The 24,085-nt window shown below is 42.3% G+C and overlaps 2 protein-coding genes across 2 annotated transcripts in view; one reads left to right on the top strand and one right to left on the bottom strand.

Annotated features, from left to right (window-relative positions):
* The window catches only part of NPLOC4 (NPL4 homolog, ubiquitin recognition factor), a 63,498-nt gene extending 50,814 nt beyond the window's left edge, over positions 1 to 12,684 (bottom strand). The window contains exons 1-6 of the mRNA XM_060253146.1: positions 12,536 to 12,684; positions 7,846 to 7,926; positions 5,737 to 5,849; positions 4,443 to 4,622; positions 2,015 to 2,063; positions 1,199 to 1,293 (exon numbers count right to left, since the gene is read on the bottom strand). Of these exons, the coding sequence (XP_060109129.1) occupies positions 1,199 to 1,293; positions 2,015 to 2,063; positions 4,443 to 4,622; positions 5,737 to 5,849; positions 7,846 to 7,926; positions 12,536 to 12,550 (533 nt within the window). The 5' untranslated portion in view covers positions 12,551 to 12,684. The remainder of the gene's footprint in view (positions 1 to 1,198; positions 1,294 to 2,014; positions 2,064 to 4,442; positions 4,623 to 5,736; positions 5,850 to 7,845; positions 7,927 to 12,535) is intronic.
* On the top strand, positions 12,549 to 22,577 carry TSPAN10 (tetraspanin 10). The gene is made up of 4 exons (XM_060252094.1): positions 12,549 to 12,770; positions 13,710 to 13,769; positions 16,398 to 16,999; positions 22,174 to 22,577. The coding sequence occupies exons 1-4, from the start codon at positions 12,549 to 12,551 to the stop codon at positions 22,478 to 22,480; spliced, it is 1,191 nt and encodes a 396-aa protein (XP_060108077.1). The 3' UTR covers positions 22,481 to 22,577.
* The last annotated feature ends 1,508 nt before the right edge of the window (positions 22,578 to 24,085 follow it).

The following is a 24,085-nucleotide window of genomic DNA, read 5'->3' as shown; positions in this document are numbered from 1 at the left end:
GCTGGGAGCAAAACGAGCAATGGATTTCGGATGGCAACCTGCCTACATCCTCCATGTTAACAAAAACCTAAGACAGGTAATGATTTTATTGGACTGAACAACATAGAAACTATAGCTGATGCTGATGACGAAAAACATCGACAACATGGTCATTTGGCAAGTGGCTGGCTTTCATCCATCTTTTTTTCCCCCCAGGTCAAAGCCCTAATAGGAAAGCACTAATAAAAGAGGTATCTCCAGGTATGGCATACTGTTCAGTGAACTCTTAATGCAATGAAGGGGAATGATTAAGCTTCCAAGCTAGAATGTTAAAGGAGAGGCTTTCAGTTTCACAATGCTGATGAGGTGACTTAAATAAATGCTACCCTCTTTGCTAATGCTGCTATGCATCAGCCCGAGACTCTGGTTTGATAAGATATAAGATAAGATAAATTTATTTCTATATCCCGCCCTCCCCCGCCAAAGGCGGGCTCAGGGCAGCTCACAGACATGGAAAACCATGATATAAATAAAATACAATATAAAACAAACAATTTTAAAATACAAATTCAGTTGCGATGCAATTACATAGTTAATTAAATAGATAAAACAGGTGCTATAAAGTGCTATTGATCACAATCATGCACAAGATGGCTGGATGGCTACAGATCCATTTAGCCAGGTTCTGTCCCAAAAGCAAGCTGAAACAGAGAGGTTTTGCAAGCCCTGCGGAACTGGTTCAGGTCCCGCAGGGCTCGCACCATCTCTGGAAGTTGATTCCACCATCGAGGGGCCATTGCTGAAAAGGCTTGCTCTCTGGTTGTCTTCAGACTAGCCTCTCTTGGCCCAGGGATTTTTAAAAGGTTTTGAGAGCTAGATCTCAGTGCTCTCTGGGGGATATATGGGGAGAGGCGGTCCCTAAGGTAGGCAGGTCCTCAGCCATATAGGGCTTTAAAGGTAATAACCAGCACCTTATAGCGAACACGGTATACAACCGGCAGCCAGTGCAGGTCCCACAGCCCAGGCCGTTTGGGGGGATTACGACTTGCCAATTAAGTGAGAAAGATAACTACGAAGTTCTCACTCTTCCCACCCATACACCAAGTTAGTTTGTAAGTTATGGCCTTGTTTTTGTCCTGTAAATAGGCCTCCCGTTTTCCCACATTTTGTTCCATCATCTGTAAAGAGATCACCCAAAGAAACTGAACAAGTTTCATACTTGTCTGCGCCTCCGGTCAGTTTCCTGATGTAGGCATGGAAAGACATATGCTTCACAGGAGGTTCCAGATGGTTTAAATAATCTTCATCAAAAGGCTGCCAAAAACCCACAGACACAAAAGAAAACCAGGTCAGACACCTGCTTGATAATATATTGATCGCTGAACAAATGGATGTTTTCATATGAACTCTCTCTGCTGGCATTCAGTGTGGAAACAATTAGGAAGCTTTGTGCTCTTTTCCACAGCAGTTACTACTTTGAGGGCAACAGAGAGGCTTTTCTTCTTTTTGCGCAGTATGGCATTTTTAGCCTTCTCAAAATGGCTTCAGAAACCCAGCCTGCCTCATGGGTATTATAATAGTCTTTAAAAAAAAAAGAGATGGCAGAGCTAAAGGCTAGCTGATCAAACATAATGGAAAACTCTGGCACAGGCAAAAAAAAAAAAGAATTTGCACACCAACTGAAAAGCCCTTTCAGAGAATCCTTACTGAACAAAATCATTTTTTTGAAAGCTCAAAATATAAAAATACACAAGAACGGTTCTTGGATGAAGTTCGAAAGCAGAGGGATAGCCACAATGAAAGTGGGTGGTACAAAATGCATACATACAGCTTTGCTTGAACCTTTAGAAGTATATCCTGTTAAATCCATTACTGCAGGGAAAACAGATGTCAGAAGCCTGATGCTCCAGACAGATATATCTAAGGGACTTATTTGCCTCTTTAGCCACTGTCAGCACAGGCAAGATACATTCATGTTTCAGCAGCATCCTCTCAACTGCTAACTAACATAACAGGCTTTTATTTAATCCTTTACCTCTAATGGTACACAGTGCACACATTTACCCAATGGGCCATGTCGACATCTGTGCCAAGAGAAACAAAAATTAGTAGTTGCTAAAATATATTCAGTTTTACACAATTCCAGAATACAGCATGAACAGAACAAAGTAACAAGAAAAATAATGCATCAGCAAAGCACCAGTAAACTAGATTTTTAAAGAACACTGTGACCAGACACAAACATCTATCACGTTCCACCTAGCTGTAAACTTGCCCACAGATATGTGAAACCCTAGTTATGTATGGTGTTGAATTAAGGTACAATGGTTCTTTGCAATGCATAAATTGGCGGGGGGGTTGGAGAAATTTTGGAGAAAAAGCCCATGCTATACTGTTCTACTACCAGTTGTTTGACAATACAGAACATATTATTTAATATGATGAAGCTGCAGTACTAAACATCCGTTTACAATACCCTTCCCTGCTTTACTTCATACGTTACAGTAGATGGGCAAGGATTCACAAAGTCCAGTTTCTATTCTGCAACATAACTACACTGTCTCTTTGTTTTGATCCACTGCAGACTCCTTCCTTCCAAAATATTAGCATTCCAATCTCTACAATAGTAACAAAAACACCTAGGAAACACATTGGGATACATGCACCAAAATTTACATACTGTTCCTAACAAAGAAGCAATGAGTTTTGCTTTTGATGACTTTAATAAGGAAAAAATGTAATCAGTTAAATTCTTTTTTGAAAAGTCTAGATCATATTTCAGTAGCCAAAGGCTCCAGTTTCCTGATCTTTCTCTCCACCATAGTGATTAATCATACACATGGAGAAGCTATGCAAAGGAGCAAGATGGAACTATTAAATTTTAAGATAAACGGTGTATTTTTAAAAGCTTAAATCAGACTCTACAGGGAATATTTCTAGAATAAAACATCAGGTGTTTTAATACCCCTTCAACAGACATATGTCAAATTCTAGGACATTTTTACTATACCAATGAGATCTGTCCCCTTGAAACTTCTTTAAACCTTTCAGAAAGGAAATACCTACTTAACAAGAGCAATCCTAGGCTGGTGACTTAATCCTTTAATCCACCCTGAGCCTGCTTCGGCAGGGAGGGCGGGATACAAATTAAATATTATTATTATTATAATGTAACTGACAAACACCAAACCTTGCGATGTCCCTGCAAGGCAGGTAGTCATTTCAATTCACACAAGAATAAGAAGAGGCATGAAGAACAGCAATAGAAAAACCAGGCAGAAAATCCAGACTCACAGTACCTTCCACTTAATTTTCAAGACTTCACTTCCATACTGTCTTTGATACCACCTTCCAATGTTCTTAGGACTAAACATCTCTCTGTAACTGAGTTTGTTTTTCTTCTTCTACTTCACCGTCAGCAAGCCCAGCCATCTTATTACACCCCCAAATACAAATACCTTTTGGATAAGGGTAACTACCTTTTTTTTTTTTTAACTGGCTGCAGAAGATCCATTTGGATTATAGGAGCCTGTCAATATTATTTTAAAGCCTTAATTGGGAATAAAGTCCATACTTTAATATACCATATCAAATCTGTAGGATCTCCTGGGATTATGAGGATTAGCAGTTTCTGGAGTGCACATGCTGGCAAGAATGTCACTGAAACTTGTTAAGAAGTTGCAAGCACTAGGGGTAAATAAAGCCTGCACATTACTTGCTAGCCCTAGCTGCAGGACTGACTGGAAAGGGGTCTGGAACCCAGAACTTGACAGTTATTTATGCCTGCTGTCCCTAGAACAGCAGTCTTAAATTTTTCCAGATCCAGGACCTCCTTTTACCTCCTAGATTACCTCCTACATACCCCAGTATGTAATCCACTAAACTGCGCACAAGCATGCAACATTACAGGCAGGTGATAGGAATATGGGGAGTCAGAGTTATGACCTTGTGGTATCAGGACCAAAAGAGCCAGAGACATGAAGGACAAGACAAGTATCAAGATGTATGGAGGAACAAGCCAAGGATTAGAGCCAAGGCAGAACTGCTGACTCTTCTGAAAATCCTTTCTTTTGTGAGAATTTCAGTTACTCTAGATTACATCCACTGAAATAAAAGTGTTCTGGCTGGAGTAACTCTGCTTAGGACTGCACAGGCTCCCTGGTAATATAGTCACTGTGGTATGTTATAGTTTGGGATGAACACAGGCTAGGTTCTGTCCCCCACCCAGAAACTTTGAAGCATGCAGCATATCCACCTAGTCCCACACCAGTCACATAATTCATCTTCCCCTGAGTCAAGGAAAAGAGTGCTGCCTGATGAACCACTTTCATCGGGTACATTTGGGTAACAACAGTGTGTAAGAGGAGGCACAAACTGCAAACCTGCCAGTGTAAAGAAAATCTATGAAACTTTGAGAGCTCTTGTTCCATAAAATCCAGAGAGCAAAACACAATAGTATTTACAGTTGCTGGTCTCTGTTCCTGTAAATCTTCCCATCTTGTTTTATTAGATACTGGTCAATGTCATCTTCTACCACCTGGGGAACACCTATGTGGCGTGTTCCTTGAGACACTGAGGTATCCATGTTCTCAGAGGAAGAACCAGCAGGGCTTGAAGGAAAGAGGAACAGCATATCTCCATGTCTACAAGAAGAGACAAAAGACATGATGGAAGCACCAGTACAGAATAAATGCCACTTTTATTCTGAGAAATCACAACCGCAAAGTGCTTAGATGGGCTACGGACACTCTACAGGACTAAAATAGTACAGCAGTATTACTGCACATTATTTCAGCAATACAAACATAACCTTCTGGTTGCTGGTGTCATTTCTTTCTACCTCAAAACAATCAACGACGGTGCTTTTTAAAGAAGCACTTATCTGTGACAAATCCATTCTAATGAACCAGTATGGCAATGCCACTGAAATGCTGGCTCTCCCTCCACTCCCCAGTCATGAGAAGAGGAACAGAGATGCCAAGAAAAGGGCAAATAGTTTCTGAATTTTAGTGCTAAATATTTTTCTTCCGCCTCCATAATTATCAGCCTGCTCCAAGGCCTGCCATAAGAGGGAAACCTGATTCAACAGTGAGCTGATGAACAAACTACATCTATCAGGGCTCACCACTCCTCCCATAACAGCAACAGGGGAGATGATTGAAGAACCTAAGATTTGGGAGGTTTACCTCTGTGCAATAGAAGCAGCAAAGAGAGAACCTGTACCAAGGCTTGATTTTAAAAAGAGGGCAAAGTGCTATACAGGAAAGAAAGTTGAACAACTTTATAAGCAGACTGAAAGGCTAGTTGGAAACCTTCATATATTAGTCATACATTGTTGGAAACCGGCTTTGACAACAGTGGGGAATAAGTAGCAGACTAGTATCACTAGGGAAAGCTGCTCTTGAACATTTTTCATGCTAAGGTTGCTGACACTCAGAACTTTGTTCTGCTGACTAATCCCTGCTTTTTTATGAACTGTGTCCACAATAAACAGTGTATGGAAAACTGATTTTTTTTGTGTGTGAGCCAAAAGCACTGAAAATTTATTTCCACAGAGTATTAAACACTAGCTGTTACTTCTAACAGAGAAAGCTTCATAGGCAGCCTTAGGCATAAATGGAAAAGCTGACACCACATAAGGAATATTTCTGTCCAGTTATCAGGTGAAAGTGGATGAGAAATGTGAGGCAGCCTTGCCCAAACAGCAGCAGAACCTACTATAATCAAACAGTGCCTTGTCTTTTGCTAAGTCCTTACTTGATTTTTAGTAAGTTGAGGGACTTGTTGGGAGATGCTGTGATCTCACCAGTTCTATTTCTATTGATGTACACCGAAAAACCATTATTTCTGAAGCCAAATTCTTTTGCAACCTGAAAAAAAAAAGAATGAGAGAAAAGGAAGAATGAGAGACTATAATATCTGGAATGTGTGCTGCAGGGATAAACATACCAAGACACTTCAACACTTCTGCTGCGGATGTTTTATCTAGATGCAGTTATTAATTATGCAAAAGTGGTAGAAGTGTATCTGAAATGTACAATCTATAGGATGCTAGGTATATAAAAAAGGGGATTTTGTATGGGTGCCTTTTGTAAATTAAGCAAAAACTACTTTTAAACCCACCAGTGGTTATCAGAGTTTCTGATTTACCAGTTAACCATAGTTAGACCAGGGGGACAGACTGCATTCGAAAAGGACAGGGGTGGGAAGGAGCATACAATCGCACAGCCTGCTCTCAAATGTTTAACCATGACTAAGCAGAAGTCGCAGCTTTACCTCTGCATCATCTAAAAATGACTAACACATAAATATAGGGTTGCCAAGTCCAAGTCAAGAAATATCTGGGGACTTTGGGGGTGGAGCCAGGAGACTTTGGGGGTGGAGCCAGGAGACATTAGGGGTGGAGCCAGGAACAAGGATGTGACAAGCATAAATGAACTCCAAGGGAGTTCTGGCCTTCACAGTTAAAGGGACGGCACACCTTTTCAATGCCTTCCTTCCATAGGAAATAATGAAGGATAGGGGCACCTTCTTTTGGGGCTCATAGAATTGGACCCCCTGGTCCAATCTTTTTGAAACGTGGGGGGTATTTTGGGGAGAGGCACTAGATGCTATACTGAAAATTTGGTGCCTCTACCCCAAAAAACAGCCCCCCCGGAGCCCCAGATACCCGCGGATCAAATCTCCATGATTTTCTATGGGAATAAATCTCTATAGGGAATAACAGAGTTCCCAGCAAACATTTCCCTCCTCCCCTCCCCCCCCCTGCTTTCTGACAATCCTGAAGGGGGGGGAGGGCCTCCAAACCGGGGGATCCCCTGCCCCCACCTGGGGATTGGCAACCCTACATAAATATAGTAGTAAGAAAACATGATTAAAAGCTTTAAACTGTTCTAAATGATATCCAAAATAGACAAAAATGATAGTGGGATCATCAGGTGCTGTGTAGTTGCATACAAAATTTCCCAATTTCTTTATGGAATTTGATTACAAGGAAGAGTCACCCACCCACTTCCCTTTACCAGCTGTTGCTGGCAGGTGAGGCGCTTGCCCTATTGGAAGGACTTCCCTGTGTTTTGGTGCAATCTATTATGGGGATTTGAATGACTGCTCTTTTCTTCCTCTTTGTTACACCAAAGATTTTAAGATGCTTTTGTGAGGCTCATATTGGGTATTCATATCAGCTGTTATTTTTATATTTTACATCCCATTGGTACAATCTGAGTAGAAAAGGAATCAATAAATGTGATTTCTATTGAACAAAACACAGCCCAGCCTGAAATAACACCTGCACAGCAAAAAGGTCCAATGAATTCAAGAGGAGTCAGTTCCTCATAAATAAGAATTGCCTTAGGCAATATAATGACAGCTATATTGTTTCTCACATGACCACAAACCAAGCAGGGAAGGAAGAAAAGCAATCCTGCGCTTCAAAAGTACTTTTGGATTGCGTCCTCTTCCCAGTGCAAATCCTACTTGTCTCCCAGCTAGCAACAATCAGCACGGAGATATCAACACACTCCCTGTGTAGTCTGTGGTTTTCAGATGTACTGAACCAGCTTGTCTGGCCTTCTCCTATAGAAAGTTCTTCCCTTATAAGAAACACCACCTGTGACATGTCAGGATGAGTTAGGTTAGGCTCGGATGATGATGTCAAATGTAGGTTTAAGACAAAAGGAAGCTGCAGTTTAATTTTGAAGAGATTAGCATTCTGTTCAATGCCAAATTGTATAGCCAATCAGCTATTTCCTCTCTCTTATAATTATATTAAATTATCATTCCAGCAAATCCTTCTGGCCAGTCCACAGATCTTTGCTACTGTTCTAGAAGGACTCTGAAGCATGTCTGTATACCAAGCCAGAATACCTTTTTCAGGAATGTTGCAGCAGTCTCCCGCTTCGTGGCTGTGATACGTTTGACTCCCTCTGGTGACTGGACACGAATTATCTATTAAGACACAAAACCAGGGATAGACAACAGAACACAACCCATATCAAGTTCTGGCTTCTGAGGCAACAAACGTAGGCTAAACAACAGAGACTGGGTTTTTGATAATCAGCACATGGCTCAAAACTAATTTCATTATTACTGAAGTTACTCTATGTTCTGGAATAACTGGTGGGGGAAAGAAGATAAAAATGAAGTCAAGTCTCAGGAAACTCACCATCTTCACATTATCTTAAAACTGCGCATTACTGGCAGTACTTGAAAGATTACTGTTCAAGAGCCCCCTTTTCAATTTAGAAATCAAAAGCAGCAGGAATTATTATACACAAGTTCAGCAGGAAAATTAGTCAGACTTCAGATTTAGTGCCCTTTGTTAACATTTTTGCCAAGTTGCATTATTGATTGCCAGCGCCACTCCTTTTAACTGACAGCAGCCATCTACCTCTAATAAACACCACTCAGGCCCTATACGACATACAGCTTTGGAGCAAATTTTGCAGAGGCGCAAGGCAGCCACCTATTTACTCTGGAAAACGGCAGCCCAGAATAATCCTAAAAACTATGACGTTGGCCTTGGATCAGTAGCTTTCATGTAAAGCTATCCAGCACTTTAAAGAGGCTACTATAATACATATGAAAGCCAAATAAGAAGTAAACAGAAAATGCTAAAATTATATATAAACACATACCAGAGTTGACACAGTAACACTTGACTGCCAATCTACCTAAAAGGGCTAACTGCAAAGTTATTTATCTCTTTGCTGTGATGCTCTGTGTTAACAAATGGACTAAAATGGAATGTAACCTAATTGTTACCGTTTTTTCACACATAACTGTGTCTTATGCACCACAGTACACAATTCCACTTTAAAGATATATACATATGAGTTGTTTTGCTTGTTTAAAGCTCTGACCTGAATACCTCAGGCTAGCCAGTTTGGTGTAGCGGTTAAGTGTGTGGACTCTTATCTGGGAGAACCGGGTTTGATTTCCCACTCCTCCATTTATAGCTGCTGGAATGGCTTTGGGTTAGCTGTTAAAAGGGCAACTGCTGTGAGAGCCCTCTCAGCCCCACCCACCTCACAGGGTGTCTGTTGTCGGGGGAGAAGATACAGAAGATTGTAAGCCGCTCTGAGTTTCCGATTCAGAGAGAAGGGCAGGGTATAAATCTGCAGTCTTCTTCTCATCAGATCTCTGGTCAGAAGCTAAGAAGTGCTCGCCCTGGGTATTTGGATGGGTCACCTCCAAGGAATACCAGGGGTATGATGAAAAGGCAGGCAAAGCCAAACCACCTCTGAAACATCTCCTGCCTTAAAAACAAGTCTAGCTTGCCGCTTAGCGGTGAATAATACTAAAAGAGCTGCAGCTTCCGGCTGCCAGACAATCTTAGGATCTCCTGGCTACACTGCCATACCATAATAACTATTAATTATTGCTTGTTTAAAATGAAAAATTGTACTGAAAATGTTAACGTATAGCTGTTCACATAAGCTCTGCCTCAGAGAAGTTGCTTAATTAGTGGATAAGTTCAGTTCTATGCAAAAGTTTAGTGGAATTTGCATTTGTAGATGGTATGAAGGGAATGCATTCTTTGAGAAAACCAAGAATGGATACACTATAAAGAACTGAAGGGTAATATCATTTGTTTTATTCAATTTACAAATGTAGCCAGTTTTAGAGTCAAGGCTTGTTTAAAATACTGTTTTGAAAATATAATTTCTCAGTCTTTGAAAGTCCATTGCATATGGTTAAGAAACAAGAGCAACTATTATGAATAATTCTTACAATACCCCAGAACACTTACCTTGCCACTCCCTGCCAGAATTTTGCCTATGCAATAGTGACATGCTTGCAACCTTTGCAAATTGTGAAGTCACCATGTTTGCTGAATAGGCATTTCCTGGCTGTTCTGAGATAAGAAGCTAAACAAGAGCATTTTCCCAATATTTCATCAGTATTTCTTGAAATTAATCCCCACATGCATAAAATTATTTTGACCCAGTTCTATGGCAATACTTGCTTAACAATTAGATGCCATTATCAAAGGAAGCAGCATCTAAGATGCCATCAGAACTAATTCTAGAGCTAAGTCATACTATTAAGTCTAAGCACAATTCCTTGGATTTCAATGTGTTTTATAGCAGGTCTATGAGGATCACCTTTAAACTGCATCTGACATTTCCTACTACCTCCATCATAGTGAGAAATATAGAAATGGACAAGACGACTTTAAAAGATAAGCTGCTTTTAAAAATTCCTGTTACACTGATAAAAGGAAAACAGAAATACTGCAACTTTCAGATGTGGATGAAAAGATAGCTGCTGCCTCAGCAGATGCCCCAGAGCACAAACACATCATCATCATGGATGGCTGCCTAGTTAGGTATCAGCTGAAAGCCAGAATTTTGCCTATGCAATAGTGACATGTTTGCAACCTTTGCAAATTGTGAAGTCACCATGTTTGCTGAATAGGCATTTCCTGGCTGTTCTGAGATAAGAAGCTAAACAAGAGCATTTTCCCAATATTTCATCAGTATTTCTTGAGATTCATCCCAGCATGCAGAAAAGTATTTTGAACCTGTACTATGGCAAAATTTGCTTGACATTTAAACATCATTATCAAAGGACGCAGCATATAATTGCCAGAAGGAACATCAGTTGTACAGCTTACCTTTAAGCAGGATAAATAGTGCTGCTTAACTTTTGTTCAACACTGATCCAACGCTACCAAAAACAGGTTTAACTTGAATTACTTTAAAGCTACAACACAGATGAAGGCTTTGAACATATGCCAAAACTTTGTCCTAAGAAGGCCATCTCATTTTTATTGGTATAGTCAGAATTGTTATCAATATGTTACCTCAGACACAGCTGGTCAGTATTGACACAAAGACCCCCATCAACTATTTGTTAACAACAGTATTTAAGTCAGGGCTAGCTAACACGAATGCTGATAGAATGCATGTTGTCCAATCCTATGTCATTATCAATGCCCTTCCCCACATAAGATCAGGCTGCTAAAGAAAACAACTGGGAGAATTTATGATATAACATTTCAATAATCAGTTTTTCATGTCAGTACTTGCTTTTTTGACAGCTGTGATTTTAATGTTATTTCCTTACAATCATAGTCACTAACTAGCCACTTTGCAAATTTTATAGGAAAAATAGGATAAAGACATTTTAATTAAACATACACACATTAAGCTTTACAAAACTTCAGGGCTTTAGTGCAGGATCCATTCTCACTTAATACAGTTTAGTTCACCCTTCAGATATATGTTATTTACTGCTTAGAAAGCACATTCAGATATTCCTTTAAAAACACCTTCCATATGACATTGTGTTGAAACTGGTTTTTTTACAAATGCCTTAAACCACCAACATCTTAATTTCTTCTATGGTCCATAAAAACTGCTCTAGCTCAATTTACATATTTGAAGAGCAAAGAATAATCTCCCATGTCATTTGAATCTGGATGCAGGAAAAAAGTGTGAACGCTTGTTCACATAAACCACTTAATAGAAAGCATCTGCTCAAGTATTTGCTCATTCTATCATAGACAATCCTATGCAAGACTCAGTGAGTTCATTTAGGAGCATTAGCTTCTACTTTTTGCAACTGGAGCTAAATCAAGAAAGTGTATGAATCTTCTATAGTAAGTTATCCCCTGGGGTATTCTTCTGCCTAATTTATTTGGACACCGGCACATACACTTTGGTGTTTCCAAGGACTGAAGTGGAAAATAACTCAGCTGTTATCTCACAGTACTGATCTCATAATGCAATCCATTACAATGAGTCTCTCCACTGTATGTTCTAAAGACAACATTGCTATAATTCTGAAAATAGGTTAAAGCTCTAATCTCTCTTCTTCCACTTTCTTTATTCTGCACATAATGGCTTGCCGGCAGGTAGCCAAATGCCCCAACAACCATATTGAAGCATTGCAAGGAGCACTAACACTGAACCTAGAGATAAAACAATGACTAAACTGAACGGGCAGAGAAGACAGAGCTGGGATTGCATTCTGGGAATTGTAGTCTGATGAGGGATCTGAATTCTTTATTAAGACTACCGTAGTATTACCTCAAGAACTACAATTCCCAGTATTCCCGGAGGTATGACTATTTAACAAGTCTGAGATGTAAGCTATGTCCTCTGTCTTTTTGGCGAAGACAACATTCCTCACATTGTTTAAAGTAGGACATGAAAGCGATAGTTTAATTGGGGGGGTGGAGAGAAACAGCATTTTCCCTCAAATCCCACTCGATCCGTTAAATAAAGAAAAAAAATATGAGAGTGTGGACCTGACAATTCAGGATCCTGAAAGGAATTTAAAATATCACCTCCTTCCAAGAATATGTATGGCGACGAGAGAGGGGAAGGAGACAAGCGCCCTCCTACACTGGGCTGGGGCAGAGATAAGAGCAAAGGTGTCAGCAGCAGAGCGAAGGATTTGGGAGAAGGTGATGAGCAAGAGGGACCACAAACTCCCAAGGCAACGCAGCGCAGCTCAGACCCCCCGCTTCCTTCCCCAGGAGAAGGGAGGGGACCTCCTCTTCCCCCGCGGGCCCCCTGCGTGCCTCCCCCGCTCAACCCCAACTTACAATGGTCTCCGCCATGTCCTCGCAGCCGCTCCCGACTCGCTTCCTGTCCCGGCTCCAGCGGCACCGCCTCCTGCCCGCCCTCTCTCGCGCTCGTGCTCCGCCAATACTGCCGCGTCACCGTTCCCGCCTGGTAACGCGGCCGCAGCCAACTAGGTTCCGGGGAGAAACAGTCCGACGACAGCCCCGCCTCCTCGCCCCTCGCCCGGCCCAGCCTAGTCGGCCTTCGCTGCCGTCAGTAGGCGGGCTGTTCCTTCTCACCGTCCTATTCGTAGGCTGCGGGGAAACCTGGAAAAGAGGGAGTTTTCCATGACCAAAAGTGCTTGGAAGCGTCCGAAGTGAAAAGTATTCTCCAAAAGCAGCATCTTAAGTTTCCTCTGAGTATTACTTAGCCAGAGAGGCACTTTTGCCAGAAAGACCGGTTAAAATGTTTTTAATTCTATTTGCGTTTTCGCAAGTTGGATGTATAACTAGCCTAGACGGAATTGTTTCTGGATTTCCACCTCTCTCTAAAGGGGCAGCTCTCAATATAGACTTTAAAAAGTCTTTTTGTAGCGATGAAAATGCTACATGGAATTTCAGCCATTTTGACGCAATTCTGCGATTAACACGCACATTTTCTGCTTTATTTAAAGCGTTTATACGTCGCCTTAAGGTGATTCACCTTCAGCTGTTGTATCAGCAAACGCCAATACATTATAATCAATAAACATTTAAAATCCATATGAAAACATTAACCAAATGCCCTTCGAAAATGCTCAGCCTTGCATAACTTTCTAACGCTCAACACCATGGGGCCCTTGCTCACAAAGCCTGGAGGACCATTCCACTATGTAGACGCCACCACGGGGCGGGGGCGGCGGGGGGGATTGGGCATGAGTGATCTCACCAACCTTTATAAGGGGAAAAAGAGAAGCACTAAGAGATGAGGAAGAGGGGCCTGTAAGTGCATCCCTGGATTGCCACTATGACATCTGAATTCAGCTGTAAAAACGAATACCTTCTGAAATACTGATGATACTTGATATGTCCTTTATTAAATTACACTTGTACTATAATCCTAAAGGGGAGAGTCCAGTTGTGATTTAACTGATAACTCTCCATGTGTTTCACCAATCTTGAAATGTGCATCTTTTTGGAGATTGCCTGTTGTTGATGTTGTTGTTTTGGTTTTTAGTGCAGCTCATTGTACATCTTTCTGATTATCATCATCCTAGGTACATTTGCTAGAAGGATGGTAAGTCTCCTTGGCATCAGTGGCTTATACTTTCATGTAAATATGCTTAGGTTCACAGCTTCTGTATTTTAGATTTGTTTAGGCAGTTCCTGGAAATACTCTTCCTGGAAGATTTTGATTTATGTTTTTTTGACATGTCCAAAGACGCTTTTTGAAGTTTCATTGTAAATATCCAAGAAGCTATCATTTTTGCCTAAAATGCCAGAACAATATTAGCCTATCAGGATGTGCTGTGCTTGTGTTCATCACTTCACAATGTCCTCGATTGTCTAATCCTACCTAGAGAATGGAAGATTGCCTGATTTGTAGAGAGGCAGCCTTTATTTTATGGAGATCAGTTCCAATATCCAGTTAACAGCTGAATTATCACAAGTGGAGACCTTCTACCATAAGGAATATTTTGCACAATGGTTATATTCATTATAGTCCTTGTAAGAAAACTGAAGTTGAATAACAACTTGCTTACAGATGTTCATGGGATACGCTCTAGTTCCAAATCAAGCCCTTAATTATTGGACTACAGATTGGACATTCTGCACACTGCAAAATGCCATTCTGGTGCTGTCATCCTAAGTACATTTACTAGATGGTTGTTGAACAGCATAGCTATATTTCAACTCAGGGTTTCCAATCCCCAGTTGGAGGCAGGGGATCCCCTAGTTTGGAGGCCCTCCCACCATTTCTGGGTTATCAGAAAGCAAGGGAGAGGGATTGAATGTCCACTGGGCTCTCCCTACCCTGCGAAGACTGGTTCCCATAGAGTATAATGGAGAATCCATCTGTGGTGCTCTGGGGGGATATTTTTGGAGGTAGAGGCCCCAAGATTTCAGCACAGTCTCTCCTCAAGTTCCCCCCCCCTCAACTTTCAAAAAGATTGGACCAGGGGTCCAATTCTATGAGCCCCAAAAGAAGGTGCCCCCATCCTCCATTATTTCCAATGAAGGGAAGACATTTAATAGGAGTGTGGTCTAGGGTTGCCAAGCCTGTGTTGGAAAATACCTGGAGACTTGGGGGTAGAGCCAGAGAGGGCAGTGTTTGGGAGGGAGGGGCTTCAGCATGGCACAGTGCCATAAAGTCCACTCTTCAAAGCAGCCATTTTCTCCAGGGGAGTTGATCTCTGCCAGCTGGAGATCAGTTGTAAAAAGCAGGATATCTCCATGCCCCACCTGGAGGCTGGCAACCCTAGCACAGTCTCTTTAAATGTGATGGCCAGAATTCCCTTTGGAGTCATACCCTTGCTTCTGGTCCCACCCCCAAAGTCTCCTGGTTCTACCCCCCCAAAGTCTCCAGATATTTCCTGAGTCAGACCTGGCAACCCTAATGGCCAATGCTTGGGCTTGTGTACATTTCATTTCAGTCTTCTTAATTTATCCACCACAGAAGATCCTAGTACTGCAACAGGACTTATCTTTGTAATTACTAAGTATAGAGTTACAGAATGTATTCATTTGTGTAACATGGTTGTGTAGCCTCTGTCTACTAGATACAGTTAAGGCAAGCAACACAGATCCAGTCTCTTTAAGCCAGAAAATGTGATTTCTCACATGATACAGGAATGACTGGGGTCTGCCCTGGAGCTCCCCTCCTCTGTGCAGTGTATGACAAAGCATAACCTTCTTGCTTGGCTAGCCAGAAGAAATGCAGCAGGCTTTCAAGTTTAGTCACACTGCAGCTTGGGAAATATGAGGCCAAAACTTTTAACATTTTTCAGCCCTCTCTTGCGAGGACTGCCTTTTCAGGACAGAGAAATTGGGGAAGATGAAACCAGTGCTTTGCTACCTAAGGTAAAAAAAAAAAAGTCTGAATTTGCAGTATGTGCTGACTTTTTGATTTGCCGATACCTTTTGAGATCTTGTGTCTTTCTTCATTGGGTGTGCAAGGTGGGATTTGGGTGTGCAGAGTGGTATTTGTTCTCTGCCTCTGCAGGAGGACAAATAAACGTTCCAATGATATGTGCCTGAGTGTAGAAGCAACCGTGGCTCTGAGTCTGAGGATTCTATCCTACTGCACCTTCACTGACAAAGACTAATTCTTAACATCTTTACTTGAAATTAAAGAGTCCACTCTTGAAATTACTGAGTTCACTGGAGCTTACATTCAAGTACATGTGCTTAGAAGTGATGCGAGGATGGCAAGTCATGAAAATTCCTTTAAAAATAAGGCCAGACAATAATTTGGTAACACATTTCATATGTGAGAAACAATATTATTTTTACAGTAGCCTTCACATACATTTTTGGTTGCCAAGACCAATGGCGGCTTTCCTTTTTCCTTCATGTGCCAGTTGCCACGTTTAATGGGAAAAGCTGCTTTTTATCATGAATTAGGAAATCTGTTATTACCACATGTACACTCTGTGTTTCTGCCTCCTTTTGCTTGCTTGAGTCGTGGAGAAAGAAGTCTTTATTAACATTGTAGTAGCCCAGCCACAACAGATGGGGAACATTCTTATAGTGTAATTTAAAAAAAAAAAATCTCTCCTCTGCCCTATCTAGTACTCTCTGCCCTAGGTATGTGTCAAGGATTTTCAGCAGTACAGCAGGGAATGAAATAATATACACTGTACTCTTTTTTTTTAACCACAACTCTGACTGTCTTTATTTTCTACTTCTCTCCTCTGCTGATCAGAGAAACAAAGTGGATGTATTTTGTCCAACTAATGCACAGAGTTTGTCACCAAATCCTACCAAAGAAGAAGAAACTGGGTCACCTAGGAAGCAAGCAATACCATGGCATGTTCTACAGCCTTCTTATCACTCACTGGACTTCTTTGGCAGCTGTGTGAAATACCTTAACTTCTTTTGGAACATGTTTTTTTTCATGGCAGGGTTGTTGATTTTGACCATAGGGATCTGGGGTCTTTTTCACAAAGAGTCCCTGGCGAGTGAGCGGATAACCTATTTGGGTAGCGACCCAATGCTCTTTTTTGTATTAGCGGGTCTAGTAGCCAGCACAATGTCTCTGCTGGGATGTTTGGGGGCCCTTTTTGAAAACACCCGACTCTTGAAGCTTTTGAATGGAGGAATCATCACCTTTGTGATTGTGGAAGTATTGGGTGCAATCATACTCTTTTCTCTGAGACATCAAATCAAGGCCTCCTTGCGAAATTCTCTCATGATGGCAGTGCTACGGTACCAAGATGATGCAGATCTCCAATTCATTATGAATGAAATTCAGTCAGGTCTGCAGTGCTGTGGTGTGGAGTCTTACGAAGACTGGAAGACAAATTTGTGAGTATAAACTTTTCGTTATTTTGTTCTGAACTTGGAAGGGAAAGGAAACACAGTTGGAACTGAATAATTTCATCAGCAGCAGCACTATTTACTCTAGCTTACCAGATATATAACTCTTCACTTTCTCTGACTTCTAAATACTGTGAAGTTAGAATTTAGCAAGAGGTTTGACATCATCTCCCCCTCTCCGGGACTGAACAGGAACTTGGGATTTCTCAGTCACTATAGGTATTAACTGACTTTACAAAAACTGGGGCTTTCCATCCATTACAGATTAACTATTTTATCATCACTATCATCTTGGTTAGATTTCATTTTTATATAATGACATTTCACTCTGCTTCCTGCATGTCACAGTTACTTAGCTTTTTTTTCATACCTCCTATATACAAAGTTTGACTCCTATATACAAAGTTTCATACCTCCTATATACAAAGTTTGACTCTAGTCCGCAGAATTATATGCTGAATTACAGTTTTGTTAACCAATACGTTGCTTTTAGATTTGTGTTTATATTTGCTGCAACAGGCAAATGGAATTAAATAACAGAAAATAAACCCAGACTAAGTTTTATAAAAACCAGGCATCAATTGAACCTGAAGACATTGCCATGTTAAATTATAGTTAAATATCAAAGTTAATAGTTAAATTATCAAAGATAGGTTGCCCATTATAGGGATAATCTTATGTATATTTACTTGTAAGCCCCTATGACTACAGTAGAGCTTACATGCAGCAGGTAGGCTTCCCAACCCTCCCGCCCTGGCGGGGGAGCCCCGAATTTTCAGCCTCCTCCCCCGCTCTTAAAAAATCTGGGGGCGGGGGGAGAGAGAACATACCTGTAGGCATCATGTTGTTTTACAGCTTGGGATCCGTTTTTAAAATGTGTCCCTTTAAGGCTGCACAGGAAACAGGAACGGCCCCTCCCTTTCTTTTCCTGTGCAGCCTTACTTTCATTTTCACGGCGAGCAGATTCTGCTGGAAGAAGACCAAGTACGGTAAGTATTTGTGTGTATGTGTGTGTGAGAGAGAGAGGAAGGGGGCAGGGAGGGGGGATTCCCTGTTATGGAGGTCCTCCCCCCCTTTAGAAAGCGTGGGGGGGAGGGAAATGTCTACTAGGCACTCTATTATTCCCTATGGAGAACGATTCCCATAGAAAATAATAAGGAATTGATCCATGGGTATTGGGGGCTCTGGGGGGGCTATTTTTTGAGGTAGAGGCACCAGATTTTTAGTATAGCAGCTAGTGCCTCTCCCCAAAATACCCCCTAAGTTTCAAAAATATTGGACCAGAGGGTCCAATTCTATGAGCCCCAAAAGGTGGTGCCCCTATCCTTAATTATTTCCTATGGAAGAAAGGCATTTAAAAAGGTGTGCTGTCCCTTTAAATGTGATGGCCAGAACTCCCTTGAAGTTCAATTATGCTTGTCACATCCTTGTTCCTGGCTCCACCCCCAATGTCTCCTGGCTCCGCCCCCAAAGTCCCCAGATTTTTCTTTAATTGGACTTGGCAACCCTAGCAGTGGGTTGGGCGGGTCAATGTCTCTGTACGAGGGGTGGTCAAACTTGCTTAACGTAAGAGCCACATACAATAAATGTCAGATGTCTGAGACCCACAAGGAAGGAAGGAAGGAAAATACATAGGGGAGGGAGAGAGAGAGATGGTAAGAGAACAACTTTAAATGCATTCTCCAAGTTGCCAGTTGGCTTGGCAAAATGATTTAAAGAGAGAAATGCTTTCTCCAAGCCAGCTGATGGGGTGGGGGGCGGCTTTGAGAGCCACACAATATGTGTGAAAGAGTCACATGTTGCTCCTCAGCCACAGTTTGGCCACCTTTGGTCCTGTACACATTACACATAATCCTGAAGAAATTAAAACATGGGAAACAATAATGAACAGTAAAGCAAGGGCCAGAATTTTAATGGACAAGCAGGAGGGGGTGCCAGAGTCTTCCTCCACTACCATCTTTTGTCCCTGGAGGCTGGAAGTCTTCCTCCCTGGCCATCCACCCCCAACCCCCAAGTTGGCCTGATGACTAATCTTTGAGCCTGGCCGGGAGAAAAGCAGCAGGAGGAGGAGCTGAAAGAGGCATAGTGGCAGGCAAAAGAAGATTTCATGATGCCTCTTCTACCCACTACCTCTTTGCTAGAAATGACCACTACTCAATTTGTTATTTGATAACAAGTTGTGTTGGAATACTCAGGTCCCTTCCAACTCTATGATTCTATGATATATTGTTCCACTCTCACTGTTCCATGTTGCACACAGTAGTCTTACAAATAAACATGTGCAGGAGCTGATGGTGAGTTTTCTTTGCCCCTCATACCTGACCTTTCACACTACTGACATAGATTTGTAAGCGCCTTGTGGCAAAGAGCTGTATCTCTCTTCTTACGCTACTCTGTAAAGTGCCATGTATCTCAGTAGCACTATATAAATAAATATTAATTGTTCAGTGATACAACTGCTAAAAGTACTTTTTTTCTTTTGAGTTCTACCTTGTTGGGTTGCAGTCTTTCATGCAAAACCATCCCATTGGTCTCCTTGAGTCTCTCCTTTTCCTGGCTGCTTGTGATGCAGTTGATAAAGGTTTTCAAACAACAATTCTATGTTGATTTTGCTTTCTCTGGTTTTAGACATGGTGTCATTCAACTATTAAAGCCTGCTTGATTTCATTACCAACCAAAAATCTTGACGAGAGAGATTCTGATCCAGCCACTCTGACACCGAAATAATGGAATACATTATTTGTCATTCATTTAAGTATGATTCACTTTCTCTGGATTGGGGCCAAAATTTATAAAGAAGCATCACTGCTAGACCAAAACATTTACAGCATCCAATCTGCAATATTGGTCTCCTGAATCATTTTAGTTCCCTTATAGCAGTGTTCTCTGAGGTAGTTTTGGGTGCAATCACATGGCAGTTTGGCCCAACATAGCCACCCCTCCCCTCCATATCAAATGGGTGCAACAAGCACATCTGGTTCCCATGCCCCACTTGTCCTTACCTCACACTAAGTGAATCCCAGGTGGATTAAGCAGCCCCTGGGAAATTCCTGTGGCTACCTTGGTGAAGCACTTCCATAGTAGGTTTCTGAGTATCTGATTGCCTGGGCACACCATGGAATGCATGAGTGGTATGATTGTTCCACTCCATTTGCAGTGTGCCCTTTTCTCCCCCCAACCCACTCCAACGGGAACCCCCATAGAAAGCAGCCAGGAGCACATGTTCACTTGTCTGCTTTTGCACAGAAGAAACAACCCAGCCGCAGGTCCATGGCTGCAGTGTGTAAGCAATGTGAACAACCAACCATGGGCCTGTGGACTATGATGCTGGTTTAGAGAGCATTGTCTGATCAATAGAAACCACTCCAAACTCAAGTGGTTTATTTAAAACCAAGATACTTCCACAGCAACCAGCCTGTCTGACCGCACCCAGTGTCTTTCCTTAAGAGAAGTCTTAAGAGGATTTATAATTTGTTTTATTGTATCCTCATCTTTTCCCCCATTGGTTGGAATAACATTTCTTAAGAGTCTTATGTACGAATATGACTTATATGTGAGATATAAATCTGGAGTCCTGGACAAATTATTAGTGTAGTCATCTTTAACAGTGGCAATTGTCTGTTCAGTGGGGAAAGGTGGGACTGAATTTTCCCCAATCCAGCCATAGCCTACCTCAGAGTTTGCTGGGTCTGTCAGAACCAGTGTTCCCTCTAAGCTGAGTTAGTGCGCGCTAGCTCACAGTTTTTTAGCCTCTGGCTCATACATTTTTATCTTAGCTCATGTCAAATGGCCCCAGAGCAAATTAATTTATGCAGTAGCTCACAACTTTAATGCTAGTAGCTCACAATTTCAATGCTAGTAGTTCCCAACTTTAATGCTAGTAGCTCACAAAGTAGAATTTCTCCTCCCAAGACTCCACAGCTTAGAGGGAACATTGGTCAGAACTGGAGAAACGGTAAGTGCATGGCCATCTCAACAAGGAAAGCTCCTTGGTGCTCAGACCAATAAGCAAGCTTGACCTGGAAGATCTATAGAAGTAATGGAATACTACAGCAGCAGATTTGGCCTATTGCTATCAATAGGCTTCCTTGGCTGCCATGGGCAGTTTACCTGCAGTTCCTCTTTCAGCTAGAACTGAAAGTTGGTTCACATTAGTGGAATCTGCATGTACTAAGCTCCACGTTCAGGACTGCTACACACTTGTATTCTAAAAGGTATTATCAAAGTGAGCCATGCCTTCCATCCAGGTAATTCATTCTTGAATTACATTCTTAATTGAATGGAAACCCAGGTGCTTCCTCTTTATACAACAGTTTGGCCTTCATAGTCTTGATACATTAACTGACCGTTCTTGTTGCTTGTGGTATCCATCTTTGTCTGGCTGGCTTCTGTATGTATGTGCAGAAAAGCAAATGGATATTGTGAGAACCTTGGCAGTGAGTTAGTACTAAGGATGAGCACAGAATGTGAAAATGGTGGTTCGTTTGGTCCCCCGATGTGGTGGTTTGTTTTATTTTGTGTTTTTTATTTCCCGAGCTGATTTGTGGTTTGTTGGGTTTGGAAAGGGGTAGAACAGCCCCCAAGTGGGTTAGAAACGGCAAACGTGGCAAACTCTTCAGTGGACTATACCTGCTCTTCAGTTTTGGTGTGAATTTACCCCCAGTAAACTGCTCTCCTAGGAGTATGTCAAGCTGGGGAATGAAAAGGAAGCTGCCCTGCCGCTTCTTGTCCGTTTCATCCCCAGGAAGTTTGGAAGGGAGTGAAACTGACTAGAGCAGCAGCTCCCCTTTCCCTAGCCCCCTGTGCTTCTGGTCAATTTCACTGGAAACTGACCAGAAGCACAGGAGGCTAGGAAAAGCCCTGCTGCTGCTTCTGGACAGTTACATTCCCAGGAAGCTCCAAGGGGAGCGTAAATGAGCAGAAGTGGCAGGGGGGGTGAGGGAATCACGCCAGGCTGTCCGGAAAACAGAACCAAGAAAAAAGGCTGGTTCATTTTCCTGTTTGGTTTCAATGGGATCAGACAAACCAGTTTGGAAGGAACCACAAATCAGCTATTTTTAGCACGAATCATTATTTGTGGTTTGGTTTGTGCTCATGCTTAGTTAGTAGCTCTCCATGCTGGACTTGCAAGTGGAGTGACTTTTCCTCTTGTTAACTTACAGGTATTTTAACTGCAGTTCTCCAGGTGTGCAAGCCTGTGGAGTTCCATCGTCCTGCTGTGTGGATCCCCTGGAAAATGGCACCATCCTAAATTCCCAGTGTGGCTTTGGTACCCTGCGCCTGGAGGAGTTTGTGGCTCAAAGCATCATCTATCTTGGGGGCTGCTTTTACCAGCTGAGCAGATGGCTTGATAATCATGCTGGAGCAATCAGCTCCTATTTTGTGTTTCTTATTGTGATTGAAGTAGGAAGCTTATTACTAGCTTCTAAGCTCCTGGCAGACATTGCATTTGCTAGGACTCTGTATTAGAGCTTCAGGGACAGAATGGTCTGCTGTCAGCTGAGACAAAGGAGATTTTACTTCTTGGGATTAAAAAAAACCAAGAAACAAAATTATCTTATATTAACTGCCTGTGAAACTGTTGTTGTTGTTGTTTTTTGGGGGGGGGAGATGTCCCTTATGTTTTTCTGGATCTTCCTCTCTCCCTTATTTATCAAGCTGGCTGAAGCTCTCCACCTCTCCACACATCTTCTTGTCTCCCCCTATCCAATTCAATCAGTACCATCCCTCAGTGTTCCTTAGCACACTACAAGGTTGCCAAACAGCCTGCTGGGATATGACTGCTTTCCTTCAACCCTGGTGGAAAGCTCCCCTGCTGATTTAAGTAGTCAGTTTCCCAATGCCCTTTCCTCAGAGGCAGTTTCTGAACTGGCCTCGGCCTTTATGCTCTGTTGTTGGCATTCTAGGGCAACATGTTGGTCACTGTGTGAGCCAGAATGCTGAAATACATGGACCACTGGTCCCAGCAGGCTCTTCTTAGGTTCTTATGTACGCTACTTCTAATCCACAAATACGTTGCAAGGAAAGGGATCAATGTGTCCCCTTTCCCAAAAACTTTGTATGAAGATCTTGGGAAACTGCTTATTATACATAGATACTATTGGAAACTACTGGTGCTTGCACAGGGGACTACCTTTACCTTTTTATTATCTAATTATCTTAACTTGTGTGTGACTGGCACATCACTGTAACCCAGTAAAGAAAGTTCACTCATCATAACCCCAATCCTCACTTTTTACGAATATTTGGGATATATATAACTTAGTACAGCACATGCTCTTGGTGTTTTAATGCCATAACTTCAAATATATCCATTTGTATTTAAAACATTGGTTTTGTAGCAATAAGATAGCAACATGTTCTATGAAGCACTCCTGGGTTGCAAATGAAGGAGCAAGAAGCACAGGAGAGGCTGAGAAGTTCCCTGCTTCAGCCATGAGAAATGTGAATGCTTAGGGCAAATCATTCCTTCTGGATGGACAGTGTCATTTTAAAAAAATCCTTCTCATTTGCATGAGGACATACATGCAAAGCAGGGCCAGCCCCAGCCCTTCTGCTGTCACGGGCTGGGGCCGGGTCAGGCGAAGTCCAGGGGCAGTCCAAGGTCTGTAGCTGGTGAGCAAAGAGGGTCCAATGCGCCAAAGCCAAATCACAGTCCAGGTATTGCAGCTCAGGGGTCCAGGGGCCGAAGTCGGGGGGTCCAGAAGCCAAAGTGGATGCTAGAGCGCCAGGTAAGTGACTAGTTGCTTCCACAAAGCCTCCTCCCAAAGCCCACAGTTATATAGCCCTCTTGGGCTAAGTGCTGACTCAGAGGGCGGCCAGGATCCTGCTGAGACTCAAGCATCCTTACTCCTAGAAGAGCCAGGATCCTTTCAAAACTCAGGGCTCAGGGAGCGTCTTGTTCGTGAGCGTGCCGCCCTCCTCTGATCCCTGACGAAGGCGGTCACGCACCCGAGCCACCCGAGAGGGCGAGGCAGTGGGGCTTGGGTCTTCTCCCGCAGGAGGCAGGGGCACTGGTGCAGGTGGCAGGGGCATAGTTTCTTCTGCAGGCTCTGCTTCTTCTGCGGGGTCCCC

Source organism: Heteronotia binoei, chromosome 13, assembly GCF_032191835.1.
Source record: "Heteronotia binoei isolate CCM8104 ecotype False Entrance Well chromosome 13, APGP_CSIRO_Hbin_v1, whole genome shotgun sequence".
NCBI lineage: Eukaryota > Metazoa > Chordata > Lepidosauria > Squamata > Gekkonidae > Heteronotia > Heteronotia binoei.
The sequence above is the reverse complement of the archived record's forward strand: the minus strand, read 5'-3'. Positions and strand labels throughout refer to the sequence as shown.